The sequence below is a fragment of the Aythya marila genome (assembly GCF_965140915.1).
Source record: "Aythya marila genome assembly, chromosome: 1".
NCBI lineage: Eukaryota > Metazoa > Chordata > Aves > Anseriformes > Anatidae > Aythya > Aythya marila.
This window is the reverse complement of record NC_139042.1, coordinates 129,771,212-129,799,159: the sequence shown is the minus strand read 5'-3', so window position 1 is coordinate 129,799,159 and position 27,948 is coordinate 129,771,212. Positions and strand designations below refer to the sequence as shown.

The window sequence follows — 27,948 nt, the reverse complement described above, 5'->3', positions numbered from 1 at the left end:
GTACAAGAAATCTCAACTCCAATATTCTCCTCTCCCTGTGAGATCAGAACTCCAACAGTCATCAAAGAAAGTGCACATGAATAGGAGCAAAATATCAGAGTTTAGATTCACAGTACAAATTTCCAAGGAACATTTCTTCTGCTAACAATAAAAACTTACAAATCTTTCTATGTTTGAATATAAGGCAAAGTTCTTGTACCACAGAATGGCCTCTATGTATCTTATTTAGACCAAGGGTCAGTCCCTGCTTATGTTCATGTGAATCCCACACCAATGCCAAAGTACAACCTTATGACTTTATTAGAAAGAAATAAGGCAGGATAGATTGAAGATATTTTAGTAAAGATTAAATGTCTATGGATCTGTGTTTCTGAATATTTATCTTTTCACAAACAAAGAACATGTTTTGGATGTCCTGAAATGACCATAAAGGAGGAACAAGTGTCACAGCAATTTAAAACAACCTTGTATTCTCGTATTTGTGAAGTAATGTGGTCATTATTTCTACATGGCAAGAACAGTTTTGACAATTTAAATGAAGTAAACAAGAAGAGATCACAAGACAATCTATATAACCGAACAATAATGCCTAATTCTTTTCCAATTATAGACATTCGCAGAAAAAAAAAATTACAGGGGAATGATTCTTGCATACCACCAGGAACATAAAATTTTACACAACAATACTTACTCACTGAAGTGAAGGAAGATGAAGCAATTTTCCTGTTGCTCAGTCCTATTTCACCCAATCTTTCTTCTACCATTACATTATATCATCAAGAGCTGTTTTCTGTGAATGGAAACCTAGAAACCTTTGTAAGGATTTCAATATATTTCATAATATTTTCACTTTTATTTTAGTGCATGTTATCACAGATTAGTTAGTTTGTTTTCATTCCTATGTTACAGTGGGAAAAAAATTACAAGCCCAGTGTATCGAGAACTGGACTTTGCTGTAACAAGCTAACTATTAGAGATCTCAACAAGGAGTAGGTATGTGAAATGAAGTACTACCTGCTGTACTGGTGAGTGAGATAAGGAGAAAAAGGAAGAGTCTTTCACTTCAGTGCATGTTGTGAAAAAAACAAACAAACAAAACAACACAATACAAACCCCCCCATCTGTATCTGTAGGGATGCTTTGGACATCGTGCAGTCCTTGGTCAGTGACTGATATCAGGCCTCTTCCTTCCTCTTTTACCCCAAGTAGCCGTAAGCAGCTCTCACAGACAAAAGTCTGCCTCTAATTTTAGTTCCTACTCCTGGCACATGTTGTGTCCTAGATCACTGAAAGCCTTGAATTAATACACTAAGACCCAGTATTAAGCTAAAGAACTGACAGCTATATGGAATGGATTCAGCCTGTGAGGAAGGCTACCTGGGATTGCCTAAACAATCCTAATGTCCTCTTCTAGCAGGAACACGATTTTTGGAAAAAAAAAAAAAAAAGGAAAAGAAAAGAATGTAGGAACCAATCAATTAAACAAACAAATCCCCAGTAGTATTTCCACTATCCCAAGATTAATCAGATTTCAAGTGTGCATTCTAAGGAAGAGATAAGGCCTGAAGACTACCACACATCTTAAACATCCCTTAAAGAGTTATACTGCAAAAATATACTTAAAAAATATGCATGTCTGCTTCCCCCTTTCTTTTTCCCACACTGGTGCCTGTTTAAGCAAATGCAGAAGGCATCTTCATTCTTTTCCTCTTACTGCTTTTTCACTTATATTTATGTCTTCTAAAAAAGCCAAAGCAGATGAGTTAAAAATGGCCATATACTGCAACTCATTTGCTCCTGATAATACTTAGGACTATGGTGATGGGTAGGTTTAGTCTGTTTTCTGGCAAACCTTTATAATGCCCCATATAAGCAGATCAATTGTCACCAGAGATACATGAGAAACCAAGGATGAAATGGGACTGGCAACTGACCTCTCTTGAGCACTTTAATGGCAGTTTACTCCACGTTATATTTAAGGCATAAGGCCAGGACCACACCAACAACCAACAAAAAGAGTTTACATTAGAAAAACTGGGAACATTTTGCAGTCTGACAATGTAAGGAAGCACCTCTAATTTTGTTGTCTTTTTGTCTTCTGTAGGCCTCAACAATTTAAAATGTGTAACACTGTGCATTGTTTCCCTTTTCAGTAACTGATCTAACAACAAAATACTGGTAAAAAATGATAATGTAATAACATGACCAGCATCTCAAAAGAACTACATTGTTTTTCACCAGAAAGAACAGGTTATAACCTAATGCCCCACATCATGTGTGTTATTCATCTGGAAATTTTATGGTTAGATATAAAATGACTCCCAATGATGTTTTCTTATTTCTTCTGAATTCAGATCGGATTGACTTGGCCAAATTGTAATAGGAGAATGAATTTTGCCTGGATGTACATCCCATACCCCAAAGCTTCACAGGAGCTGTGAATCAATTAGATGACACAGCAAGAGGAAATGCATAAAAAAGACTTAAAATAAGATAATCTTCAGTGAAATGTCTCCATATTTAGTTAAACAGCATTGCTGATTAAGGCTGTACATGAGCTCAGTGTGGAATCCAGAATTGTTGCAGCTGAAAATCATTAGCAAAAGACTGCTGTCCTCTAGTTTCATCTTCATATATTAATTTCACACAGAAGGAAAAGAAACTATTTGGAAATACATTGCTTTATTTAAGTCTAGTGTATAGACATCTCAGCAAAAATACATTAACTCGCTTTACACTTTGCAACAAGACAGCGATCTTATAGGATCTGCGTGAATACACAGTAATGACTAGAGCTGAAACAGTTTTTCTGCTTAGTTGTTGACTTCTTTTTCCTTTTTTTTTGTTTTGTTTTGTTTTGTTTTGTTTTTTTCCTCATGCCTGACTCTGTGGGAGATAAGATGCTCAGTTACTGAAATGGGATATGTGTTGTGGGCAGAACAGGAAAAAAAAAAGGTTTAGCAAAAAAAGATCAAATATGCATACAATACTGAGAGGCTTTTTCTTCTTCCATGTAATCTTTGTCTCTAGACTATCTATTTACCATGAGATTGCATGGCCTAATCTACAGCACAAAACTAATGCAGCATTCCAAAACTATGCTGCAAAAACAGGACACTTGGATAACCACTTCCAAGTTGGGAGAGACATTTTCCTTTCTGATAACCTACTTGGACTCCAACAACAGTAACTTCAGGGCTATATAAACCTTTAGCTGTGATCATTATTCTTGCAGATAAATAACTTTTTTTTTTTTTTTTTTTTTTGAGGTGGAAAGGAAATTTCCCCTTGTGCATGTGGGCTAGACATTTGCAATTATTCTTCCTAGATATTTATAAAAGATTTGTGTGTAATGACCAAGTAGCATGTCCTGCACACAACCAATTGCCTATGATTACAGGCACGGATTAAAACACTGCTGAATTTCAGATCCAGATCTTCTAGATGTCAGCTCCTGTGCTTCTATTAACGTTTTCAGATATTCAATAATTTAGTTAACCATGGCTAATACGCTCAAGTCAACAACTGAGGTTCATGTCCTTCCCTGTGTTTTGCAGTGTATGTACATGCGTGCTGAATTGCTATTTCTACTAACAGTAAGAATATGTCTTTCCCTGTCAAAGATCTGAGGCTCTCCATCCTCAGTCTGTGTAAGCCAGTACTTTACATACCTCCAAAAGGCAAGGCTGGGTGCTAGTTCATCATGCACTATGTTACTTAATTTCAAGTATATTACCATCTAAGAAATGTACATTTCTAGCAATTAATGACTGCACAGACTTTGTTGTTGTTACCTTTCATCTGGTCTCTGTTTCCGGAAACTGGCAAGATCCTTGCCTGTTTAGGGATACAAGACCAATTCATGCTGGGTTCTTTATAAATCCTGTATTGGGTCAAATGTTACCTTCTTCAAGCTTTGGCTGTACCCAGCAGGATCTGTGAACTTAAATTTGAGAGCAGAATTTGGCCCACCATGTTCTGAGGTGTCTTTTAACACTCCTGCACTCAGAAGTAAATCAAAGTGAGATTCCTCTCAAGAACAATGAGCCTAAAATACAAACCATAAAGCTTGCAACGGGGAGACTGTGAATTCAACTGCAGTGATGTGGCTCTCTCTTCCTGTCTCTGCCTCACGTTGGTAAAAGGGAGAAAAGGGCAGCAGGCTCATTAAGTCACAGAAGGTGGCCCACATGGACTCAAGCTGAAAAGGAATCCAGCAAGAGCTACACAAGGTGTGCGCCTTTCCTCCTGCCCAAACATCAGGGCTGAGACATGCAGGGGTACATCTAATTCCCATTCTGTTTGCTTTGAAATTAATAATTTTCCTGAAAGTTGAATGCTCCCCCTACACGCACCAATTCTTTCTTGCACCAAGTTGGGAACAACCATTCCCATGCGTGTGGTGCCGCAACCCCATGCTGCCACCTGTCCATCAGGGCCCCTTTTTTCCTGGGGAGGGTGTGCGAAGAGGAGGGGGGAGGAAGAAAGCAGGAGGACCTCTGCATCAATCAAAAATGTTTGGGGTGGGAAGCGGGGGGAGAAAAAGGGAGCGAGAGATAGATTAGAGGGTAACAAAACCAGAGAGGAAGATAAACAGAGCCAAAAAGAAAAATGTCCTTTGTTCAGTTAAATGGCTCTCTGCTCCCAAGCCCTCGGCATGACTAATGCCACGCTGTGGTGTGTAAACCTCTTGGGCACATAACACAAACAAAGCATAACTTGGCCTGAACAAACAAAGGCCCAAGCAACAGTGATTGAATTCATCTTAAAACAACAAATCAATTCTTCCCTATTAATGCCCTAAATACCAGCGTAGGAGCACTGTCCTGTTGTAATAAACAGCCATGTGTTCAATTACCGTCTGTTTTCCCAACTACTGCTCTCTTCAGTAATTACACCATGCAATGCATTCTACATTGACATTATATTAATGTGCTGGGAGGAGAGATCTTAAATACGAATTAAATCAAGGCTAAACATTTCAGAGTCACACAAGTGCTAACAGGGCCTTCTTCAGTAGAAAGCACAGACTGAATTTTTTTGTTCCTTCCCTTTTCACCTTCATCCCCTGACTAAATAAATAAGTAAAATGCAAGCTTGAAAGGACTCTGTTGCCCCAAAGAGTGCCACAGTAAAGCTCTCATAAGCTCTCTAAACGTCCACTTCACCTGTACAAGATCAGCACTCAGTAAGTAGTGTTTCACAAGTCCCAACTTACGTCACATCAGCGTAGAAAAATCCTTCAACAATAGACAGGTGGCAACAAAGCAATGCAAGAAAAACAAAAGCAGAAAACTTTCTGTGCTGAGACAAATGCAGAAGAACAGAAGTTTCAGAAAAGGTTTCTTACCCTTTTGCAGAACTGTCAAACAACTTCTATCGACTACAGAATAGCACACAGCAAACAGACCAAACAAAAGATATGATGAAAGACGTATTTACTTGTACAGGGCTCCTTCCCCCCACCTCAACCTTTCTTTCCATTTCATCTACACCCACACTGCACAGTTTGCATTGTGTTGTTAAATAACCAATAGCAACCTAGATGAAACAGTGGAAGGGTTTCTATGATGCTGTCAAGCACCAGACAGATGCTTGGCAGTGTCAATATGGTTCTTTACATTTGGGTTGTGCCAAGACTTGAAACGAAAAATAAAATAGGAATAATAATAATACTTCAAAAAAGATAAAGATGGCAATGAGTTAGTGCACAGACGTGCAATAAATTTTTAAATCAATGGAGTATCATCCTACCTGCTGGGTTTTACTTCAACAATTTGAACTGTTTTGGAAACAGATAAATAAAGGGTTGCTTTTTGCTTGTGTACTGGATTGCAAGAGTTTTAATAGAAAGCAAAATCAAATTCTGGGGGGTGTAATGACTTCAGATTTCTAGGCCCTCTGGAATATACCCTGAGGTTCCCGCTGTAAAGGCATGCCAAGTTATGTCTAGCATATGAAGTATGACAAACTTCCAAAATCTGTTTCAAAGTAAAATGCCTTAGGTGCTGCAAAACTTTTCTGACTGAAGCTTCATAAGACAGAAATTTGGAGGAAATCAAATTTTGAAAGCCTTTCTGACTAAAATATTACAGTTTATCCTCAAAACCATAATGTATAACATTCAGATACATATATGTTTTTATAACAACTGCTCATTTGTCCTCCTCAGGTCATTAGACACAAAACCATCCCCAAACCCTTCCAGGTTTTGAAAGTCATTTTCTTTTTTTTTTTTTTTTTTATTGTTTTTGTTTTTGTTTTTGTTTCATTTCAGCTGCCAAACCAAGTCAGGGGAAAAACTGTTTCCACCTGACCCAAAATGTTTTATTTAATCCTAATTGAAATGTTTTCATTTCTCTTTCAGATTAATCATCTTAAACATTTAAAAACAACAAAAAATATCATTTCCAATGAAACATTTTGTCTAAAAATCTTGACTGTTCCAAATTTTCTACAATTTTTGGCTAAAATTAACTTGTTGATTGCTAAATGGTATCAGCCCTTGATTACTGTATAACAGGTTTTAGTTGTTTTTTTTTTTTTCCCTCCAACTCTCCTTTAGTCTGAATGCTTTCTGAATTTATACATTACAGTAAAGAAATCACACACATACAGCATGTTTTCTCCTGAGGCAATATAGAAACCACAATACAATGAAACTGTAGGAGAAGAAATGATTATGAATGGAGTTCTGTCTAACCAGTACAGCTTATTTACAGTGTGGGAGATGTATATATTCCTGCAAAAGTGGCAACACTCAAACCACCTTAGAAATGTCGATGTTAAACAGACACATAACTAATAAAAGTAACCAAGGGCTTCAAACTTCAGAATGTTTTTACAAGGCTACTTCATTAGCAAAACAAGCAAGTGGGAGTTGCTGCAAATGCTTCTCCTTGCCATACTAGAGGCTTTCCCTCGCTTCTGGTAAACAGAAGACACAAGACAGCCTTGTGAATAGCTGATGGCACAGACTGAGATCTGAAGCTAAGCAGTCCGTATGACAGGTCATCTTAATCAACTTCAAAAAGCCAATTCACATGCTCGTCCCAGCTCCTAGCCTCTCCCTCCTTGATCGCTCTCCCACTCAATTGGCCATATTTTCCCCTTCCCCCTCCACTCTCTTGTCACAAATTGTGCTGTTAAAAAAGCACACGGGGAGCCCTTCAGGTCTCCATCCTCTGGGCGCAGGTGGTGGGGAGAACTTTGAAGTGAGCTCTCCACTACTTCTAGTGCTGGCCGTGCCTCCTCCACGAGCAGCTCTTATTAAAAAAAAGACCAAGTATCCACTAGAACAAAACCAAGCAGGCCTATTTAATTAGGGCAAGCGCTCGAGATCCACTTCTTCATGTTAAACCACACAGTCACACAAGCCTGGGAGGTCTGATTAATTTTAATATGCACGGTCATGACAAGCGCCTCGGGGGTAAGAGACAGAAAAAAAAAAAAATCCTACAAACCCCGCTAGCTCAACAAATAGGTTTCTGCTAAATGCTGTGCATGTTGCCCAGATTAAGATGTTACTATTCAGCAAGGGCTTGAACCCTTAATATGAGGGACAAGAGGCCTGAGAAACAGGTGGCTCGCTCTTCACTCTTAAATAAATGACATCCCCAAAAGCTGTGGCACAGAAGTGTGCAGAAAGAGCTGGCACAATCCCTCATGTGTATTTGTATATTACCCGTCTGGGTCAGAGGTTTCTCCAGCAGCGATCCATGGGCTGAAATGAAGCTCAGAAAGTTAATGGCTTTTCCAGAATTAAAAAAAAATAAATAAATCAGAGAGGAAAAAAAAAGGCAGACTGCAGGCTGATATAGCTGGAATACACTGGGTGCAACAGGTAAATCAAAATGAAAAGTGGTAGCAAGCTTTGAAAACACCCACTGAAATGAATGACAACTATTGAAGAATCTGTCTATCTGGGGAAGTTAGGGGCAGACAGGAGCCCAAATAATTATTTTGGTTTTGGTGAACCACTTATATGCTGCAATATAAAATTTGGGAAGTGAGAGAGCACGCATCTAGCCTTGGCTACTTCTTGTCTAATATTATGGATCAAATGCACCCTGAAAGGAAATTTTAATTATGAAGACCCATCGGAGAAGACTTTCATTTTAAAACAGGAATGGGGAGAAGGACTACATCTTCACTCCAAAAGCACAAGTTTCCTGCATCTCGCTTGACTATAATGCTTTCTTCTATATTTAAGATGCTGTATCAGCATCTCAGATGCCTTTATCAAAAGAGAAAAGAAGAATCCAAAAGCTACAAACCTTTGAGGATGTAAGCATGAGAGACTTGGAAGGGATTCTAAGCAAATTCTGAAAACATCCATAGAAATAAGCCATGACTATCAGGCTCAACTATTAGGAAGGAAAACACTTGAAAACTGAAGGTGACAAATGAACTAACTTCACTTTGAGCAAGTAAGAGCTGGCAGGACTTCAAACTAGGCTACCTCTGTTCCAGAGTTAAAGCACTTGTTAATAAGAGTTTAAGACACCACGGCATTTAAGAGTGCCTTTTCTTTACATAGGCCTATTCTACAAACTTCATCATCTTTTTTTCTTTAATCAGCAGTATATGAACGTACATTTCCATATGGCAGTGTCTGAAAGAAGTGCATGGAAGTTTAATGTTGGCTTGCTCTACAAGACACATTTTCTTGTGACAGACTGCATAGATGAACACAGAACCACAATGGATGCACTTTAAGCATCCTTCCACAGCAGCAGGAGTGTATGAACAAAACTTAAAAGTACTCAACTGAAAAGTATCCTTGTTTGTCCTTCAGTAGAACAGCATTACAAAGCCTCTTCAACGTGTATTTTTTCAAAGGGACAGTGCAGCACCAAATAAAAGAAATTCAAACCTGAACCAATTAGAGTATCCTTAGGCTTTTCCCCTGGATCTGTTCACTTTATGTCTTCCCATCTCATCAGACATAATTTAAAAATGAGAGTCTGCATTTCAAAGGACTCTCTTGTGCCCGTTAATGGTCTGCTCCGGAATTTATGGCTTAAGAAGAGGGAGACCTCTTGATTTCTTTAAAAGATATGGTGATTAAAAGTTTGATAATATTAGGAGATATTCTGGGATCTTATTTCAACTAGAGAGCCTGAATTCAATATGGTACACTTTTATAGACTACAGAACTGCTTAAACAACAGCCATTTAAATTACCACAGGCACAGGTGTTGTGATTTATAATGTAAACCTAAACATCAAACACAAATAGCCTTTGGGGGATGTTCAGAAGACAAAAATCATGCCCAAGATGCCTTTCTCATCACTTTCTTTCTGACAAAATAATTACTTATAGTATTGCAGTATACTATTATAGATGAAGATCTAGTATTCACATTGCCTGTTGAGGCCCTGCTTCAATATACACTATCTACTTTCTGAACACTTGAGATTAATTGTTCCTGCTCAGAAGACCTAAGGACTAGCAGATGGAAACTTTGGAGTAGGAACAGTACTAAACACTAAATATACATTATTCTTGTGTGTGCATATTTATATAAATATTTATTTATAAATATACACTTTATATGTATGTCTGTGAATATGTATTTACAGAACAAGAACAAAAAAGAATTGAGTGTCAGAGATTCTTATTTAAGAAGAATTATCCATGCAGATGAATGAATGCATGCACATGTGCACACACTCATACACACAGCTTCTGTGGTCAGACAGATGTCTGTATAATCCCTTTTATCCAGAATTCCTACATATTCTGTACAATAATATAGATCTGGCCTCAAAATACATAGTACAGCTGTTTAAAACACAAAGTCACAGATACATAACCTGTTGAATACATTTTGAACAGAACTGAAAAAGAAGATTGATTCTTAATTAAAATTTAGGAGATGTAAAGAGACAGTGAGCACTCTAGCAAACTCTAAAAATAGGAGAGAGTTTACTTGTTTGCCTATTTTTTTTCCAGAAGCCAAGCCACACGCTTAGAGCAAAGGCTACACAGATTTCAGAGATTTAATTTTCCACAAGCACAGGCCATAAATTAAAATACAGCAATCCAATCCCATTAATAGTGCAAGAAAAAGCTAAGTGGCTGCTTTGGTCTTTGCTTTCATGAACTTGTGTCAAGCTCAGTGACTTCAAAGAGATTTCCATTTCATTTCTACAAATGAAGAGAACAGACAGACAGAGAGTCTCTGCCATCCTCTGATGCCTTAAGAAAACAGAAGAAAAACATGCCTGTATCTCATTCGCCTAATGATTTTAGCTGCAAAAGGAATCCTATGGTCGGCAGACGACCCTCAGGGCAAGGGCTTGAGGTCTGTCACAGTATATAAGGCTTCTCCAAACCCACTCCATTATCTTCATTATTGTATACCAGGAATAAAAGGGGACTGACTCCTCTTCTGAAGTTCAAGTTAGAAAGGACAGAATGTTTCATTTAAAATAACATTGTGTGACTTCAGTAATAGGTTTATGCCTTTGGGGGCCTAAATACTAAAGCTGCATATAAGGATTTTCTGCAGAATTTGAGAGAAGAAAAATGAACACTGTATTAGCAATGAGTAAAATTCCACAAGTTTTAGGTTCACTGTAACACTCCATGCCTCTGTGTCAGTATGACTCATTGTCAATCACGTACTTTCATAAAGCAGAAGTAAAATGGCAAGTTTACAGAAAAAAAAAAAAAAAAAAAAAGAGCACGGGGCTTAAGAGCTAAGTATAAAACACTATGAAAATCAAAACCAAACATATATGCAAGGAAGAAAAGGAAGTGACAAGCTTTTGGAAAGTTCTTAGGAATTAGTAGGTAGTATGGCTTCCTATAGGGAACATAATAACCAAGGGCATATATACAACAAAGCAACACAGAAATCACTTATATGAACAGAGATACTTCCCTTGTCAATGCATGTGTGGGCACATGTATATATTCAAATACATGCATGCATACACATGTGCATTCATGCACTCTGAGCACTAAGTTTCACAACACCGTAAAAGTTGATGTAATTTATTGATGTAATTTACTAAATGATAACTTACTTTCTGACAAACGTAATTTAAGAAAACCATTTGCCTTATGTTAATAAACTTTCTTAAAACAGTCAGACCTGTATCAATATTTTGGAATATCTCATTTGTCCTCAAAAGCCATTTAAGAAAAGAGAAGTCTTTCACTGACTGGTAGGAGGTTTGGATCAAGACCTAAAGTTGTCTAACCAGCATTTTTTTTTTCCCATTTTGAAGAAATGGGCCATTTGAAAGAATGCTTCAAAAGCACATTTCCCACAGTAATTCAGAAGGCAATTTCAAACAATAAAAACAGAGCAAACACAGGCCATTGTACAAGTTAAATAATATATAAACTTCTGAGTACATAGAGAAATGGGAATCTGGCTCATATTTGGTCTTCGAAAGATTCATGGGGAATTGATTTAATTAAACCTCAGTTACTGGTGCAAATGTTCCCCTTTCTTCCCAAAGAGAAATAAAGCATTATATCATTGTTGTTGACATAATATAGCAAAGCTTAACCAAGATTCTTGGTTTTACCGTACACAGCTCCACAGATTAGAAAGGCTAAAAATTACTGAAATAAACAGTGATCATGCATTGTTGAATTCTTATCTACATGTACTACTAAAGATTTTCACTGATAACTTTTCTTATTCACAAGGAAATTCATTAATATGCTAATTACCTGACCAGTGGTGACTGACTTCTGTACTTCAGCACTACATGAAGAAGACATGACGATATGTAGATGTTCTACTGTAGTTGGAACTGAAAAATCATGCCTGTATTACAATATGTACAAGTATGTACTACTACAAGCATGATTTTAGGGCAAGAGACTCTTTTAGGGCAAGAGACTCGAATCTGTGGAGGATCTCTAAGAACAGTCTTGCCATCTGCACCCAGAAATACATATTTTTTAATTATCCACTTTAAAAACAATCATGTTGGCTGAAGGAAAAGGGGAGGGAGACTTGTCAAAATGATGTATTTGTCCCTCAACACCTTTTAATGCTCTTACGCAAGCCTAATTTTCTTCCTAGCCAGCTCACCTAACTGGCCTCCTTTTGTTTCATGTCCCATTTCCCATTCTCTTCTAACTTATGAACTTTTGTTAGTTTGCTTTTAAGGAGAAAGGGAAAAAAAAAACAACCTTTTCTATTAATTTTTTTTTCCTGGATGGGGAGTAAGCAGACATGAATATGGCACCCTCATAATGATTTAACTAGGGCTTAATGAAATTTTCATCACAACCTGCTGTTCATTTTAATGGCCTTTGAAAGACAATAGAACAATGGCTAGAGGAAAGAAAAGATTTTCTGGTGCATGCATTTGTAAAGCCCAACATTCAGTTTCTCTCCCTCCCCTCTCTTCCAATCTCTTCACAAAGCTGTAGATCTTTTGTTTGTACTGTATATTTTCATTTTAGTAGAGCTGAGATAATGGACAGGCTCTGTAACCATTCTCATGGCTATCTGTGGCCTTTCCTCAATGAAGTCGGTGCAGATGGTACAACCTCATAGTCAACACACTATTTATACACTGCACAGAAGCCCCTGCTCTTTCAGATATGTCTGGTCTCCTTCCACCCTCCCACCCCATACTCAGGAAAGAACTTTTCCATTCAAAGGCACAAGGTAGGTCATAGCACTGGCCATTAAGTTAATGTAAACTCTAAATGAAATGCTGTGATTCTATGTAATATTCAAAAAAATGCTGAGGCAAAGAATTTGTTTCCCAGCAGACCCTTACGGCATGTTCCAGGCAAGAAGAGAAGATTAATTCACAGTCCTATCATGCTCATGTATGTGACAGTGTGGCTGTGCTTGCATCCATATTTTCATTCCAGTATGGAGGTTGTCATAAATTTTTGTTGTAGGTGATGTCCATTCAAGCTTAAACACTGAGGTGTCTTTGAAGACTATGCTTTCAAACAATTGAAATTAATTTCTACAACAGGATAGGCAAGTGTAAATGAAAACACAGTGCTATTACTGTGCATTTGGGAATAAGGCTCAGTGAGTTCATGCAACACCAACTGGTCTACAGACTCCTGGAACTCTAGTTGTAAATATACATGCTGGATACCTATGGAGAATACAGTGAAAATCACACCTTCCAGTCAGGAAGCTGACTCTACCCCAAAAAGATGGGAACTGAAAATCTTACTTAAAGTTGTTCTGTGGCTTCTCAGGGATGAGATGCTTGGCCTTAGTCCACAGAGCACAAATTGCATCATCACTGACTGGACATACAGTCCCAAAAAGAAACTGATTCTCCAGAGATGTTTCCTGTATGTCTGGGCTGAACTTGCTGGCCACACACAATACAGAGAAAGCCTGTACTCTTGTTTGTTCGCATTGTACCCTGCGCTACAGGTAAATAAAGAATGACATGATAAGACATGCTCCATCCAAAAGCTTTCAGAAATTCCACATTTAACGTCTTACCTTTCAAATAATGGCATGTCTACTTTTCACAAGATTTCAGAAAAAAAAAATACTTTGCTGATAACCCTGCTTTTTGCTCTAAAAATGGTGGGGTAAGGAGTGGTGTAAATGATCCCCAGGCTGTTAAAACTACAATGTTCATTATACCCATATTGAAAGGGTTAACATGATGATGTGTCTATTGTAACTGTGATAAGAAGACCATATGTCAGACAAAGGCTCTCATTTGGGAAGAGCTAAATATGTTAACTATGATGGGATATTGTTAAAATTTACCTATAATGTAGACAAAAACTATGAGTTCTTTACTTCAATTTTGCTAGCAAGAAAAAGCAAATGGAGCAGAAAACAGGAAGATTAAAAAGTATACATATCCAAAGAAACTGGAGAAAAGAAAACAAAACGGAAAATTTTGGCCATTTTCCCAGGCCTTACCTTCTGGCTCATTTTTGATGAGCTCTTCCATTTTTCTTTGCTTAAGGGTGTCTACAACATCCGCTAGGCTCCCTTTGCGCCTTTCAGGGGTTCCCAGGGCTGTGCTGGACAATGACTCTCCACTCTGACGCCCACCTTCTTCTGCCTTCAAGGGTGAGGTAGATGAGTTGTGCGGGGCAAATGAAGACATCACTTTATTGCCATCAACTTCCTGAAAGAAGAGAAAAATGAGCTGAAACCTTTCTTTTCTTAAAGAAGTTAAAAAAAAAAAAAAAAAAAAAAAAGATGGAAAGAAAGAAAAATCCTTTGTTCTTTGAGTTCATTGCTGTTTGTTCTTCTGTTGAAACCTTTAAAAAGACATGCAATGCTTCAAAAACACCCAGAACAAAGGCTATCCATAAAGCATAAACCAAGATTACAGGCTGAAGTGAAGAAAGATCAGCTTGTAAGAGAGAAACATAAAATACAGTTTTTCCCTAATTGAGAAGAAGTGTTGTACTCATAGGTTTCCTAATAACAATGATATTGATTACCTTTAATTGTTTGCTCTTTTACAGCTTTCTTTGGAAAAATATCTTCAATTTTTACAAGGACTATTAATTTCCTGACTTTATAAAGTACTTAATGCCATGATGGCTAGTTGCTATAAGAAATGAAATAGTAATCAAATATAAATGCCCTTTGTCATATGATTTATTTTAACACACAGTTCAAGCAGTTCTTCCATCTCTAAGGGATGAAGCAATAGTTTTCAATCTTCTAATTCTCTTTCTATTCCCCTCTTCTATCTTATACCTTCATTTCTTGCAGAGACAGTATTTTTCACAAAGGTGGTCCTAATGACTTTCATTGGCAGCACAGTGACAAAACTCTATGACTTCCTGGAATATACACACAACCCTCCTCACGTGAGAGTCCACAGAGGTCTACTCATTAATTTTAATGGAAACCAGAAATGGTTCCAGCATCTTCAAACTCGCCTTCATTAATGTGAGAACCTTCTCCTCCACGCCTCCTCCAACATAAAGCAATATTCTCGGCACATATTCCTTTCTCCTTTTATCTCTGATATCTTTCCGTACAAATCTCTGAAACATTTTTTTTTTTTTTCTCTGCTAATGTATACCATCTATACCTTGCAAAACTTAGGCCAAAGACTCCAAAAAATGAGTACATGCATTGCATAATATACCATGGCAAACATTAACAATTTTTATCAGATTCTCCAGACTTTTTTTTTTTTTTTTTTCTGATTATACTGTTCCATAGCATTTTTGTATTCCAGATGTTTAATTAATATTATTTCTACAAAAGCCACTGGACCATCTTCTGATCTAAGTTACAGACTTGGTTGAAAAAATCTTACTGATTTTTAAAGTGTTTTTATTTTATGAAAGGGAGACAGGATCCATTTTTAGTGATTTTTTGGTAACACCTTTATCTTTTGTTCTTGAATAATTTTTAAGGTTTTCCTAAACCCCGACTCTTCAGCAAAAAAAAATATCTTTTCCTCAGTAGAAAATTAATTGCTAGAAGTTATCTCAACGAAATTCGAATAAAGCAACATGGAAGATATGAAGTAAAGAATGTATTTGTTTTCACAGATTACTTCATTTTGGCAAAAAGACTACTGTTGGTTAAGAAAACTTTTAGTGCAAACAATTTTGAGCAGCTTGAATGTGTTTTACTAGTGAATAAATTCCCTAACAGAATCGGATTTAACTGAGATTACAATGTGGGCCATCATATGCCCCAAAAGCCAAACCCAGTGATGTTAATGAGAGACTTTCTACTGACGTCAATGAGCTTTTGACCAGGACCTGAAAACATTTCCAACTTTAGTCAACAGACATACTCCTTTATTTTCTTGAAACTTCCTCCATTTTTATTGTGCACTTGGAAAATTACTAGTTATTAATGTTCAATTTCAAAAGTCAGTGGAGTTGAATGCATTTTTTTCCACATGTACAGACCTGGGAAAACTAAGTTTTTAATGCTGATCTAGATGAACTAGGTAATGAACTTCAGCATCAGTTCAGATTTTAGCGAACATTCAAACCTATTGTCACCAAGTGGTAATTTTTTTTCCTACAGACAATGCCAAGAGGAAATATCCTGAAAGCTGCTTTCTTGTTCATACTTCAAAAACAGATAAGCCAAATGCCATCCTTAGTTCTTAAACCTACCTATACCATTAATTATTTATAGAAACAATATTTTTCCAAATTTTATCAGGCACTAGTTTCTTGTTTTTATTCCAAAATGGACCCCAAAGACACTCACTTATGTTTTTGTGTATGTCACATTTTGGACACAAACACAAAGGACTTGCAACAGCTGCCTAGGAATCACCAGGAATCATCACTGTCTCCACATGCATTTTTTTGTGCAGGCAAGTGTTTTTACACCTACAAATATATTCTGTGTGTATAACAAGATTGTTATAAGAAAAGAAATGTAAGTACACAAGGATTGGAGGGATATGTAAGGTAATACAAGGTAATTTTTGAACTCTCGAATTGCTTGACATTGAAAGGGAACCCACAATATTTCTAGTATCCCTGATTTTTTTCTGCCTCCAATTCTGGGGAAAAGAAAGTATGATGGGGAAAGGCAGCAGAGTAGTCTATGAGAAAAAGCATAATGACGGGGCTCTGAACACTCAAGTCCTTGTTCTTGTAGGTTCTCTGTAACCATGGGAAAAGTCACCTTTGTGTCTGCATTTCAGTTTTCTACCTGTAAAATAGGCACTAAAGAAGTAATTTCTTACATTGTAAAGGTTTTGAAATGAAAAAATCATTAAAAAGAGAGAGATGCCCTGATACCACAGTTCTGGCTAAAAGTATTTACATAGTACCACAGCTAAGAAGACTGTAGCTGGACAAGAAAAGGGAATGCTCTACACAGCTTTTTAAAGATAAATCATATAGTCTACTACACATCTAAGCAGTCATCCCCCAAACAAATTTTTTCTCTAGACTGCTCTTGTTATGTGTGCATGTATGCGGTGTTTGCGTATCACATACATGGGCTATTTATACACTTGCGGGATTTAACATACACTCCACTTAATCAAAACACATATACAGTAGCGGAACAGCTGCAATCACATCTCAGTGGGCTAAATTATGGTACACCAGTGAATTATTCATTCAAAAAGATCTGTAGCAATCACACATTCATTGCGTGATTTGCAGTCTAAGAGGAATCGTCTCCTTTCTGTACCAGCGGATGAGTGCACACATCAGCTAGTGGCATTGATGAGAGTTCAACATGTATACTCTAGCAGATCAGCTCGAGAATATGCCTTCCCCACTTGTCCATGGTCCTTTTATTGTCATTCAGAACAACCACCTGAAATGCTCAGTTATTATCTTGGCTTTCACTTTACTTACTTCTGGTTTATTTTGATCTTTCTTATGTCATTATTGAGGAAAACGAAAAAGAAATTTCAGTGGTTCTGGAGTTTAACAATATAAAAAGAAAATACAAGATATTTCCAAATAAAACTTACTCATGTCAATGATTATAAAAAATTAAAAAACTTTTAGCAAACTCCTCTAAAAGTAAGTACATGAGTTTAACCATCCCCCTGAAAACACTCGGAGAAAGCTTTTAATGGCAAGAAAGATATCCCAGCAACAGCCTAACATTTAACCCCTGAGAAGGAAGGTCCCCCTAACATCTAACATGTGAGATTTAGCAGGTTCCCTCTCTGAAAGGACAAATTTGCATGACTTTTTTTTTTTTTTTTTCAGCTACCTGAGAGAAAAGCAACAACACCCTAACAAATGGTAACTAATGACATTTCAAAGTGAGGTCTATCAAGCCCCATGAAGTCCTCTATCTCAGTCACCAAAAGAGAGGAAAAACTGACACACTCTTCCCAAAGAAGAGTCTTCTTCAGCTGCATAGCCGTTTCACCTGTTCAAGTGTGATTACACTCCAGCCTCTGGCACTGTTAATCCTGGTAACAGTTTTATGCAGTTAGCAGCTGCGCCATGGATGGGGCTCTACCATTTGTTTGCACTGCAAATCGCCCTGCTAATGGGTGCTGGCACATTTCATCAAACTCTGTGCTGGGATTGTACTCACCCACACCTGATGCTGTTGCTTCTTGCTTTTCCCACTTCAGAATGGGAGACAAGACCTAGACAGATCCTGCTGACTGAAACACCCTGGGACCTTCTGTCCCCCACAGCAACAACAAGAAAAAGGACTGGACCACGTTTCGTGTCTTCTGCTTCTGTCTCAAGCTAGAATCCACAGGACAACTTGTTTAGCTACAATAAAGTTGCTGCTGTATCGCCAAGCAGCTTTCCATCTATGGAGGAAATACCTCTTCCAAGGTTTAATGATAAAACAGGCTTCTGCCCTTTCAGGATGAGGTCAATAATCTTCCTTTGTTAATCTTGGGCAAGCTTTACTTAATCTAGCCCCCTTGTCACCTTTGTGATTGACAGGAAAAGTCATGTTACTGGACAATGGACTTATCCTCACTGAGCAATAGCTTTTTTAAAAGATTACACAATGTTACCCTTGCTCTCATAAAAAGTGCAAACATTTTGCTGTTAAAAGAACCTATTCATTCCAACTGTATCTTTCAGCTTTTCTCTCTTCCTTTGCAGGGTCCAAGCAAGACCTATTTCAGCTCTAAAAAGGGACAGCAAAATGCCTAATGAGAAGAAACAGGTTGTTCTTAGTGAGATTTCCAAAATATCACTTAGTGCTCTAAATAGATTTCAGCTTCTCCTTCCTCATCTAACCATGTACTTTATTGCTGTCTGCAATCGCACTCAGACAAAATGTGTTTCTGTGATACTAAATTTTTGTCCCAAACCAACCACTAATCGAAGTAAAGAAAACTCTAAACTAAGTCTGAAACTGTTAATTACCACCATATGGAATGCAAGAAGGCAGCATCTGCAGAAAACAAATAAATAAATAAATAAAATAAAATAAATAAATAAATATATACATATATATAAGAAACAGGCTTTTGGCTTTGCAGACGAAAACACCTGGAATAAAATACTTAAGTCTTTAAAACAAGCACTGATATTGTCTGATTTTAAAGAGCTTGTGATCCTAAAAGCTACCTAACGGGTTCTTTTTTTCAAAGTTGGAATTTTGCACATTCTTTGCTCGTTTATAATGTGTAAAGAAGACACGAAAGCAATTTTTTTTTTCTCTGCTTTTTACATTACACATTGAGGCCTATCTGTTTTATAATCTCCATAGTGACCAGGAAGCTGCTAACAGTGAGACATGAGACATAATCAAAAAACAGAATACTTCACACTTCTATAGACAAATGTCTTAAGCAGTACTAACTATTGTTTGCTATTTATTTTTATTTATTTTGCCTAATAGATATTCTTTCCCTAAAAGCTTATGTCAAAGATTCAGCAATATAACTACTTCAAGGGAAAATCTGAAAGCTATAAAAACACTCCTAGTGCCCACAGAAGGTCCACCAGCAATTAAGAGAAAAACGAGACATGACATTTCCAGTATTTTTTAAGGTTTAAAAGAAACAACACACATACAATATTCACAAAGCAAGAATGATCTTTTATTTTTCCTTACCCTTCCATTTAGGATCTTGCCTTAATTAATGTAATTAACTTTAGGGGCATAAGTACCATCAACTTTCAATGGGAATCATATCTTTAAATCACTCAAGTGATTTTGAAATTTGTCTCCTTCTGTATTCTATGTCATAGAGGCTGTACTGCAGATAGTACCATAATCTTATATAGCTTGTGGTGGTTGTGAACCTAGCACCTTCAGTAAGATGAAATACATGTTCCTCAAGGCATCCCAGTGGATACTGTGCTTTTTACATTGTAAAATGTCTTTGCTTCTACCTTACATTTAAATCCATCTCTTGTCTATATGTTTCCTTCATGGAACAAAGTTGTTCATCAGCGATATAAAGGAATGATCCCAAGAAGATTTAAAAGAAACAGTGGAGAATACAGAGAATAAAAGGAAGACAGTATGTAAAAGGCACTGAGATTTAAAAACAAAAACAAAACAACAACAACAAAAAAAAACGGAAGGAGATAAATATACCATTAGGAACTAAGAACTGACAAGAACACATAATCCGAGGAGAGATAAAAGAGATGTTGAAAGGTGTCACGTAATCAAACCTAGAAAGATGTACATCCTCAGGCTCTGGTTCTGCAATCAGAGCCATGCAAACTGACAGCTATTCTTACACAGTTGTGTTTTGTTTTTTTTTTTTTCCCTAGGATTGAGGTTATAATGATGAGGAGGATCTGAAATGTAATGGAGAATGAAGAGTTGATGAATAGGGCTGAAGAGTCAGCTGAAGAGGTCATCATGGCAGAGAAGAAAGAATTTTACCTGAATTAGGTAGACTAAACACACCAAGTAGAGATGTACATTTTTTCTTTATACTATGATTATGCTATGGTCAAATGAAATAAACTCAAGTCAGATTTTGTTTTGGCTTTGATGATATGATGCATTTGAGAATCCACATTCCATATGGAAGTATTACCAATTATCAGATTTACAGACTCCATCTAGCCTGACTCCATCCAACATTTAAAATGTTAATACTTTGCTTGGTGCTACACTTTTTTATTTTTTGTTTTTATTTTTATTTTTTGGCAATCATTACTACCTCTTGTCTTCCAGGTTGTATTTATTTGATGTCAAGTTCTGTATCTAATTAACCACCTCTACTTGATGAGACAGAAGATATACCGGCAGAGGTTTAAATGAGAAGACTAACAGGTATTTCCAGTGTTTGACATCTATGAACCCGGTTGAAAATGATTTGAAGCTCAAAAAGAAGACCATCTGCTCTACAAACTCTGCTACATAAGATACCTTCCTTTTTCCTACCTTTTTCATCCTTATGTAAAAGAGGCAATAATAGATATTTCCTGAGGCTTAGAGTATTCTATATAATTCAGCTGAATTATATAAATCAATTTATATAATTCAGGTAAAAAGCCTATAGATTGGACAAAAGCCCCATAGCAGTTGTATTTTCATTTTTTTGATGTAATAAACACTCAGCCATTATATCACTCTGTGGTGCACTACAGACCAATCAAGTGAACCTGGAAATTGGGAACTCTCTCCTATATCAAGTGCCAACCCACAATAGCTGACAGCAATGCTGAAAGACTTTGATTTTTTACCAAATACCATGATACTCAGACAGCAGTCATAACTGTATGAGCAAGAGAAAATTTCAGGTGTTTCCAAGGTTTGGAGATGAGTTAGAAACTGCTAGCTGCATTTACAAGAAGGAATAACTTTTAATTCATTTTATATTGATTTCTAACTTTACCCTCTGTGATATACAGAATATAAGAGTAGATTTTTCAAGGACTTAAAGTATCCAAAGACAGAAGGTGCCTAGTAGAATTTTTGAAAACGCGCAACGTATGCTCACTTAATTCCCACTGATTTCATTACAGCTCCCTGGAAAGTAGTTGGAACCAGCACAGTGTGACTGGCTGACCCTCTGCACATCTTCAACATACCATTATCAGGCTATCTACAGTACAGAGCACAATCTGATAACCAATGCTTTAAAGACAAACATTTCTTCTCCTCTTGCTAATCTTCATTCCAGCCCATCCCAAATCATACAACAAAAGTTTAGTATTTTTTTTACTGCTTATCCCACCATTACTACTAAATTTATTGCAAATCAAAGAACTGTATGCAAACTGTTTATGTTTGAAGTTAAAAAAAAAAAAAAAAAAAGGAAAATGTCGTGAGAAATTTTAGAGCCTTGTTATATTGGATGTCTAACAGTTTGCTTATTTATTTATTTATTTTGTGCTACAGATTTTAGTTTTATTTTTAGCCCATCTCTTTATCCCATTTCTTTCAATGAAGTGTGCCCTTCACAACACAAAAAGTTTGCAAATCTTTAGTAAAATAGTAACAAATATTTTGTATTGGGTAAACATGGCTAGTGACATAATTCCTGACACAGATCCTCAGACCAGATCTCTCCTACCAATTCTTTCTCCGGCAAAACTCATTTTAAGAATGTAACATAGGATTACATCTATTTGCTCTCAAAATACTTAACAAACAGAAGTGGCATTTTGAGAACTCCTAATATGTTAGCTCTAACCTGCAAAAACAAAGAACATGTTGTACTATGACAGCCTTGCTATCTTCTTGCTAGTAATCTTTATGCTTAAAAATAATAAATAAAACTCTGCAAAAGCACTTTTAAGACTTTATGATCTCTTCCCTGGGGGACTAAAGATCACCCTTAAGACCTTGCTAAACAAAAAATAAGACTACTTATCAAAACAGCTTGGTAGAGACTTCAGCATACATGAAATCCTTCTAATAGTTTGAAAATCATGTGCTATAAATTAATTATCTTTGTAAAAAGACATGCTTACTACCCACATAAAACTCCATTTTTCTAAGTACTATGAAATCTACATCCAGTGTCAAAAACAATTGCATTGCCTCTTTCTTCCTATGAAACAAACCCACTGTCTGTGCTAACTCCCATTCAAAAAATTTGAGAGGACTGTCTGAACAGCAGTTATTAATAAAATTAAAAAGAATGCCATAGGCCCGCAATGACTAACGGGCTGTCCCCAGCTATTCGGCTTTCATACTACGATTCACCACAGTCTTCAGAGGACAAATGTATGTAAGATCATCTCATCTGTTCTCTGGTAGCCCATGGAGAATACCAAGGTGAAATACCAATGAGGTATTTCACCTCATTCCTCTGCATGAGTAGCTGAGAGGACAAGGAAGCAAAGTACTCACAAACCCCACATGATTTGGTCAAAATTTCATCCTTTGTATTGTGGGCAATTTGGAGGATCTCTTGTGTAGAGAGAACCTCCCTCCAAGCTGGGGAATAAAAGAAAAGAAAATATTCTGCACCCTTAAGGGCCTGTGTTCATGTTCATACACCTTATTCTCCTAAGGCAGTGCAATTCTGCAGCACACGTGAAGCAGGTATATAACAATGATCCACTCTTAGCCCTCTGGTGTGCTCCCAGCTATTTCATTTGGGCTAAAATGTCTCAAACAGACTGAGACTTCCCATTCCCACTATGAATATTGTACACTGTAAAAAAAACACCTTCACTGTTCTGAAACACTGCCTCATGTTTGCTTCCTTTCACCCCAAATTCTTCTTACACAGCTTCTTTCAGTACTGTGGACTGTTCCTCTTCCACGTTAGAGCTTGCACCATCTGCATCATTTAGTACAGTTATCGTATATTTACTTTGCTATTACTGGCCCATATTTAGCCTTTCCTCTTTCAGTCTTCCCTTGCAAATCAGCTCCCACAATTCTTTAATCATTTGTTGCTTGCATCTGAAATCCCTCCAGTTTGCTGACTTCTCTAAACGCAGCCAGAAACGAATGCAATGTGCAATCTTAGCACAGTTATGAGGAGGAGAAAATTACCTTGTTACCGCCTTTTTTTCTGCCTTGTTGCATTACAAGCTCATATCTAATTTTTTAACACACCTAAATCTTTTTTCAGCATTACTTTTTTCCAAGTTCCTCACTCCCATTGATTATCTGTGTTTGGGATTACTTCAGCCAGCTATATCAGCTTGTAATTTTACATTTGATTATTTGCTGCCATGCAGTCTCCCCTTGATTCCTCTGATATTATGGCTTTATTCTCTTTGCTGCACCACTTGAAACTTCAGTGAGTGTACTAAAACTCACTTGTTCAAACTTCTAGAATAGGGTATCTACTTCTCAATCTTTCTAAAAATATTGTTATGGGAACTCACTGTGTACATATACTGTGTATACTATGCCCAAACCTAGAAAGTTTACAGCAGGCAAAGGACTACCACAAGTGTATTCCCTTTGGTCCATGTTTTTTCCAGCTACCTCAGAATAATGCAAGAGACAGATGTTGCTACAGAGCAAAGAAGCTAAGCGTAAGTAAAAAGTTACTATAATGAAGGACACCTGTGCAGAATATGTTGTCCTAGGAACCTTTTCCTCATTTCTACTCAAGAAATTCTTCTGAAGATCTCTGTGATTGTGGCTTTTCAAAGAAGATACCTGTCTTTCTGACATTCAGTAAATCTGCCTCTTTCTAGTAGCTAAATCAAAGCATATGGTAAAACATCATCCTACCCACCTCTCAACAACTCTGTGTGTTACTGTTTTCTCTTTTTATAGTTACTTTATCTGTTTTTAATTAATGAAACAACACGTACATCCAGGCTAATTGGAAGATTCAGATGAGATACACGAACCACCCTATGAAGGGAATCCTCACACTGCACACATACTTATGGACTGAATTCCATGCTCCTTCCAGAAGATTTTATACTTTTCAAGATCTTAATCCATCCATTTAGTATCAGGAATCTTGCATGTATCCTACAAGAAGGGCAGGCATGTGACTAAATCCACTAAATGTTTAAAATAATTATGTTCTGCTTTACATATAAGGTTTTTTATGTTTAATATTGTTTATGTTTTTCATGAGCCTTCATGTTTCCCATCTATTTATTTATTTCTACTGTGTATTTGTTCTCTTGCCTCTCAAAGGATTACCACTAGACTTACAGGATGATAGCTATCAAAATATTCTTTTCCTACATGGACATTATAATCACTTTCTTTTTCTGAAAGCAATCTTCTAGAATTGATCATATTGTCGAAAGGCCAGAAAAAAAATGTTAAAATCAAATAGCTACTTGAGAAGTAGCCCCATTGTCTCCACTGGAGTTAACTGTAGCATAAGATACCCCATGCAGAATATGACTTTTTCAAAATGAATTCTATTGGTTTAGAAATATGTTTGCCTTGTTCATTTATTTTTGAAATGCTTATCACCCTGCACTCAGGACTTATAGATCTGCTTTTATACAAGTTCTCCATTCTCTTACCTGCTTTTTATAGACCAATTACTTTCTGTCTACTGCTTCCTCTCTTACACTTCATGTTAAGTAATGCCTACACAAACAATAATTTATAGGCTGTTCCAGGGAATAACCATTTTCATTCTTTTCAACAATTATTAAAAGACCTATTTTCTCTCCTGAATTTATTTCACCTGTTCTTCTCTTTATGTCCTATATAACTTGATTCTCTTTCTATCAACTACTGTTCCACAATTTTAGTGAAACTGAATTTGGAATTCTGATATAAACCAAAGCAGTTTTCTCAGCTTTGGAAGAAAGATTACATGGCAAATAAATAATAATTAAAAAATAATAATAAAATCATATATTCTGTGTTGTTAACACAAAATAAATACATTTTCAGTCATTTCCACAGACGATGTTTACAGAGTAGGAAACAATCTTATTTTGATCCTATGCACTTGCAACAGAAGATGGTGTTTGATCAGAGAATGCCACATGTATCGCATAATTAATAAAAATTAAAATGACAAATGTCAATCCATAGAGCATTGATGCATAAATGTAATATTTGTTAGAGCTACTTCAAAAACTGTTGCTTAATTCCCACAAAATCCCTTTATATATTTACATATAGTACAAATTAGGAAATGACATGAACTGACTCGCCAGGTTTCAAAACAAGGTAACAGCAGAGCACTTTCAGCATCCAAGGGTTCTTGGGTACCAACTCTCTGTTTGCTCTTTTGAGTCTCAATGTACCCCAAACGGCAACATTATTTCCTGCTCAGGGGAGTAGCATCATGTCATTTCAGCATTTAAGATCCATTCTGGAGCTCAATCAAGCAGACTTTAAGCAAGATTTAAAATGCACACAGACAGACCCCACGCCCAGGAGCTAGTTTACACTGTGGTTGAGTGATGCAAGAAAAACAATGAACTCTAATTCATGACAGATTCACAGTTCTCACTCTGCAGATCAGTTATTTTTTCTTCTGTTCCTATAAACTGTAGTCAGTAGCAAACATTGCCTACTATGAAGAGACTTTGTGATAAGATGATATGAAGAGATGTTGTGACACTCCTCATTAAAAATTACACAGTAACCAAACTGTACAGAAATGCTATTTTTCTTCCCCTTTCTCATCACTTACCTAAATTATTCTGAGTAATAAAAATGAATTTTATTAGCTTTAAGGCAGTTCATTCTCATTCTCTTCTGCTTGTTTTTTTGTTTGTTTTTTGTTTGTTTGTTTGTTTTAAAACACCATTTCCTTGCAGTTGATTAGGTCTACTGTACATTTTCTTTACCAATCAACCTTGTCCACTGTTACGTGTCATGTTCACAAACAAACAAAATAACCTAAAGAATATCTCCTCCTCTACAGTCATACCCAACTACCCATCATCAGCAGGGAATGAATAACTTTTGCTGGAATTAGCCTTTCTTCTCCAAGCTCCTCTTTGAATCACTGATTTCTGAGTATTCCCTGTAGTTTTCAGTCATGATGAAGTGATGCTGGAAAACCCACAGAATTGCTCAACCCAAATAAGAAAGACAATTTTCTCCACTTTCGCTGGAAAGAATGTAAGTCTCCTTTGTGATGGGGAAGTATTGGTTGACTAACAGAGCATGTTTTTGCAAAATCTGTCTTTTTTTGATCTTAAATTTATCAAGAATGAGTCCCAGGATGCAATCCAGCCAGGTATCGCCGTGCCTACCAGCACTGTTAGGGTACAGAACGTTTCTAACAAAAAGTTCTCTGCAATCCATTCATTATATTTAGCAATATCAAACAGGGAAAGATAATTAAAAAGCTCCTATTGAGCACCTAGAGACCTCAAGCACAGAGGGGGTGGTGGTGAACACAGAGTATTTGGTTATAAGAGTCACACTTCATCATTTTATATATATATATATATGTATAATTTATAATATAAATATAACATAATTTACAGTACATTTTACTGTATTTATAGTTGTACATATATAGAGAGTTGTACATATTTATATAAAGCTCATCTCAGTATGTTTTGTATAATATTTCTGTTATTAAAACACTATACAGTGCCTCATAACTTGAGAATCAAAGACACTTTTGGCACTTTGAAGAGTGTAGTAGCAAAATATGTCAATGATACTACACTGCAACATCAGATATATCTGACCATGGACTGCTTTCTTGAGCACTTCATGTAGTACATCATAGCCATGCTCATGGCTATTAATTGCAATAGCTGTAATGTGACAGCTTTTTTTTCTTTCATCAGTATCGTGTTAATTGGCATGTGTTCATGTCATTTTTAAAAGCAGAAAATACTTTCTTCCCTCTATCTAGGCCTTACATTAAAGTTAAAAACTTTGGAAGGAGCATGAACATAGTTTCTCAGCTGTCCCATCTTTCAATGTGGTTTTATACAGCTTTATTGTGACATCAGTTTGCCTTGATTGTTTTAGAATCAGAGTCATAAAATAAGGAAGTCCCTACAGTGGATGTTCAAATTCACCTCAAGATTATACAAATAAAGATAATGTTATCACATAAGGAGTCATTAATGTAAAAAGATTAGATGTTATGTAAATCAGAGGTATTCTGATCAACCAAAATATCATCTTCAAAGGAGAAAATCAGGGATTAGGAAGGTCCATGGAACAGAACAGGGGATGCACAGTTATATCTTGTAGAAATTCAATGACCACACTGAGAATTTCTGAGGATTGTCTCAACAACATTCTTTTGTAAATATTCTTCTACTAAAACATTAATCATCAGCCTGATTCTCCTGATTTCAGCACATGTTTATTATCTAAAGAAGCCAGCCAGAATACTGACTGATTAGCAAGAGTTTCAGAAGATCACCATCAGCAAACTGCTTTTACTTCCACGGGTTATTTTCAGCAAACATGGGATCACTTGTTCAGAAGACTAAGCAGTCAAGAAGCCTCACTTCCAGAACACATTTTGTTTTAAACTTTTGTGTATGAGTTTATTATTATTATTATTATTTAATCATAGCTATTATTCACTTCAATGAAAAGTGTATTCCAATTTTTTCTTCCTTGGAACTATCAGAATTAAGCTCGGTACCAGAGAGGTCAGTTTCTGCATAGAGTAAACTTAATAAAACTTGGCCAGAATTAGCTGTGAAAAATTCTCAAAAGAAATAGT

At 36.6% G+C, this 27,948-nt stretch overlaps 1 protein-coding gene across 9 annotated transcripts in view; it reads right to left on the bottom strand.

Annotated features, from left to right (window-relative positions):
* Positions 1–27,948, bottom strand: part of SOX5 (SRY-box transcription factor 5) — a 292,593-nt gene that overhangs the window by 207,975 nt on the left and 56,670 nt on the right. For all 9 annotated transcript variants that reach the window (XM_082761276.1, XM_082761277.1, XM_082761279.1 and 6 more), the window contains exon 3: positions 13,896–14,106. In XM_082761276.1, the coding sequence (XP_082617402.1) occupies positions 13,896–14,106 (211 nt within the window). The remainder of the gene's footprint in view (positions 1–13,895; positions 14,107–27,948) is intronic.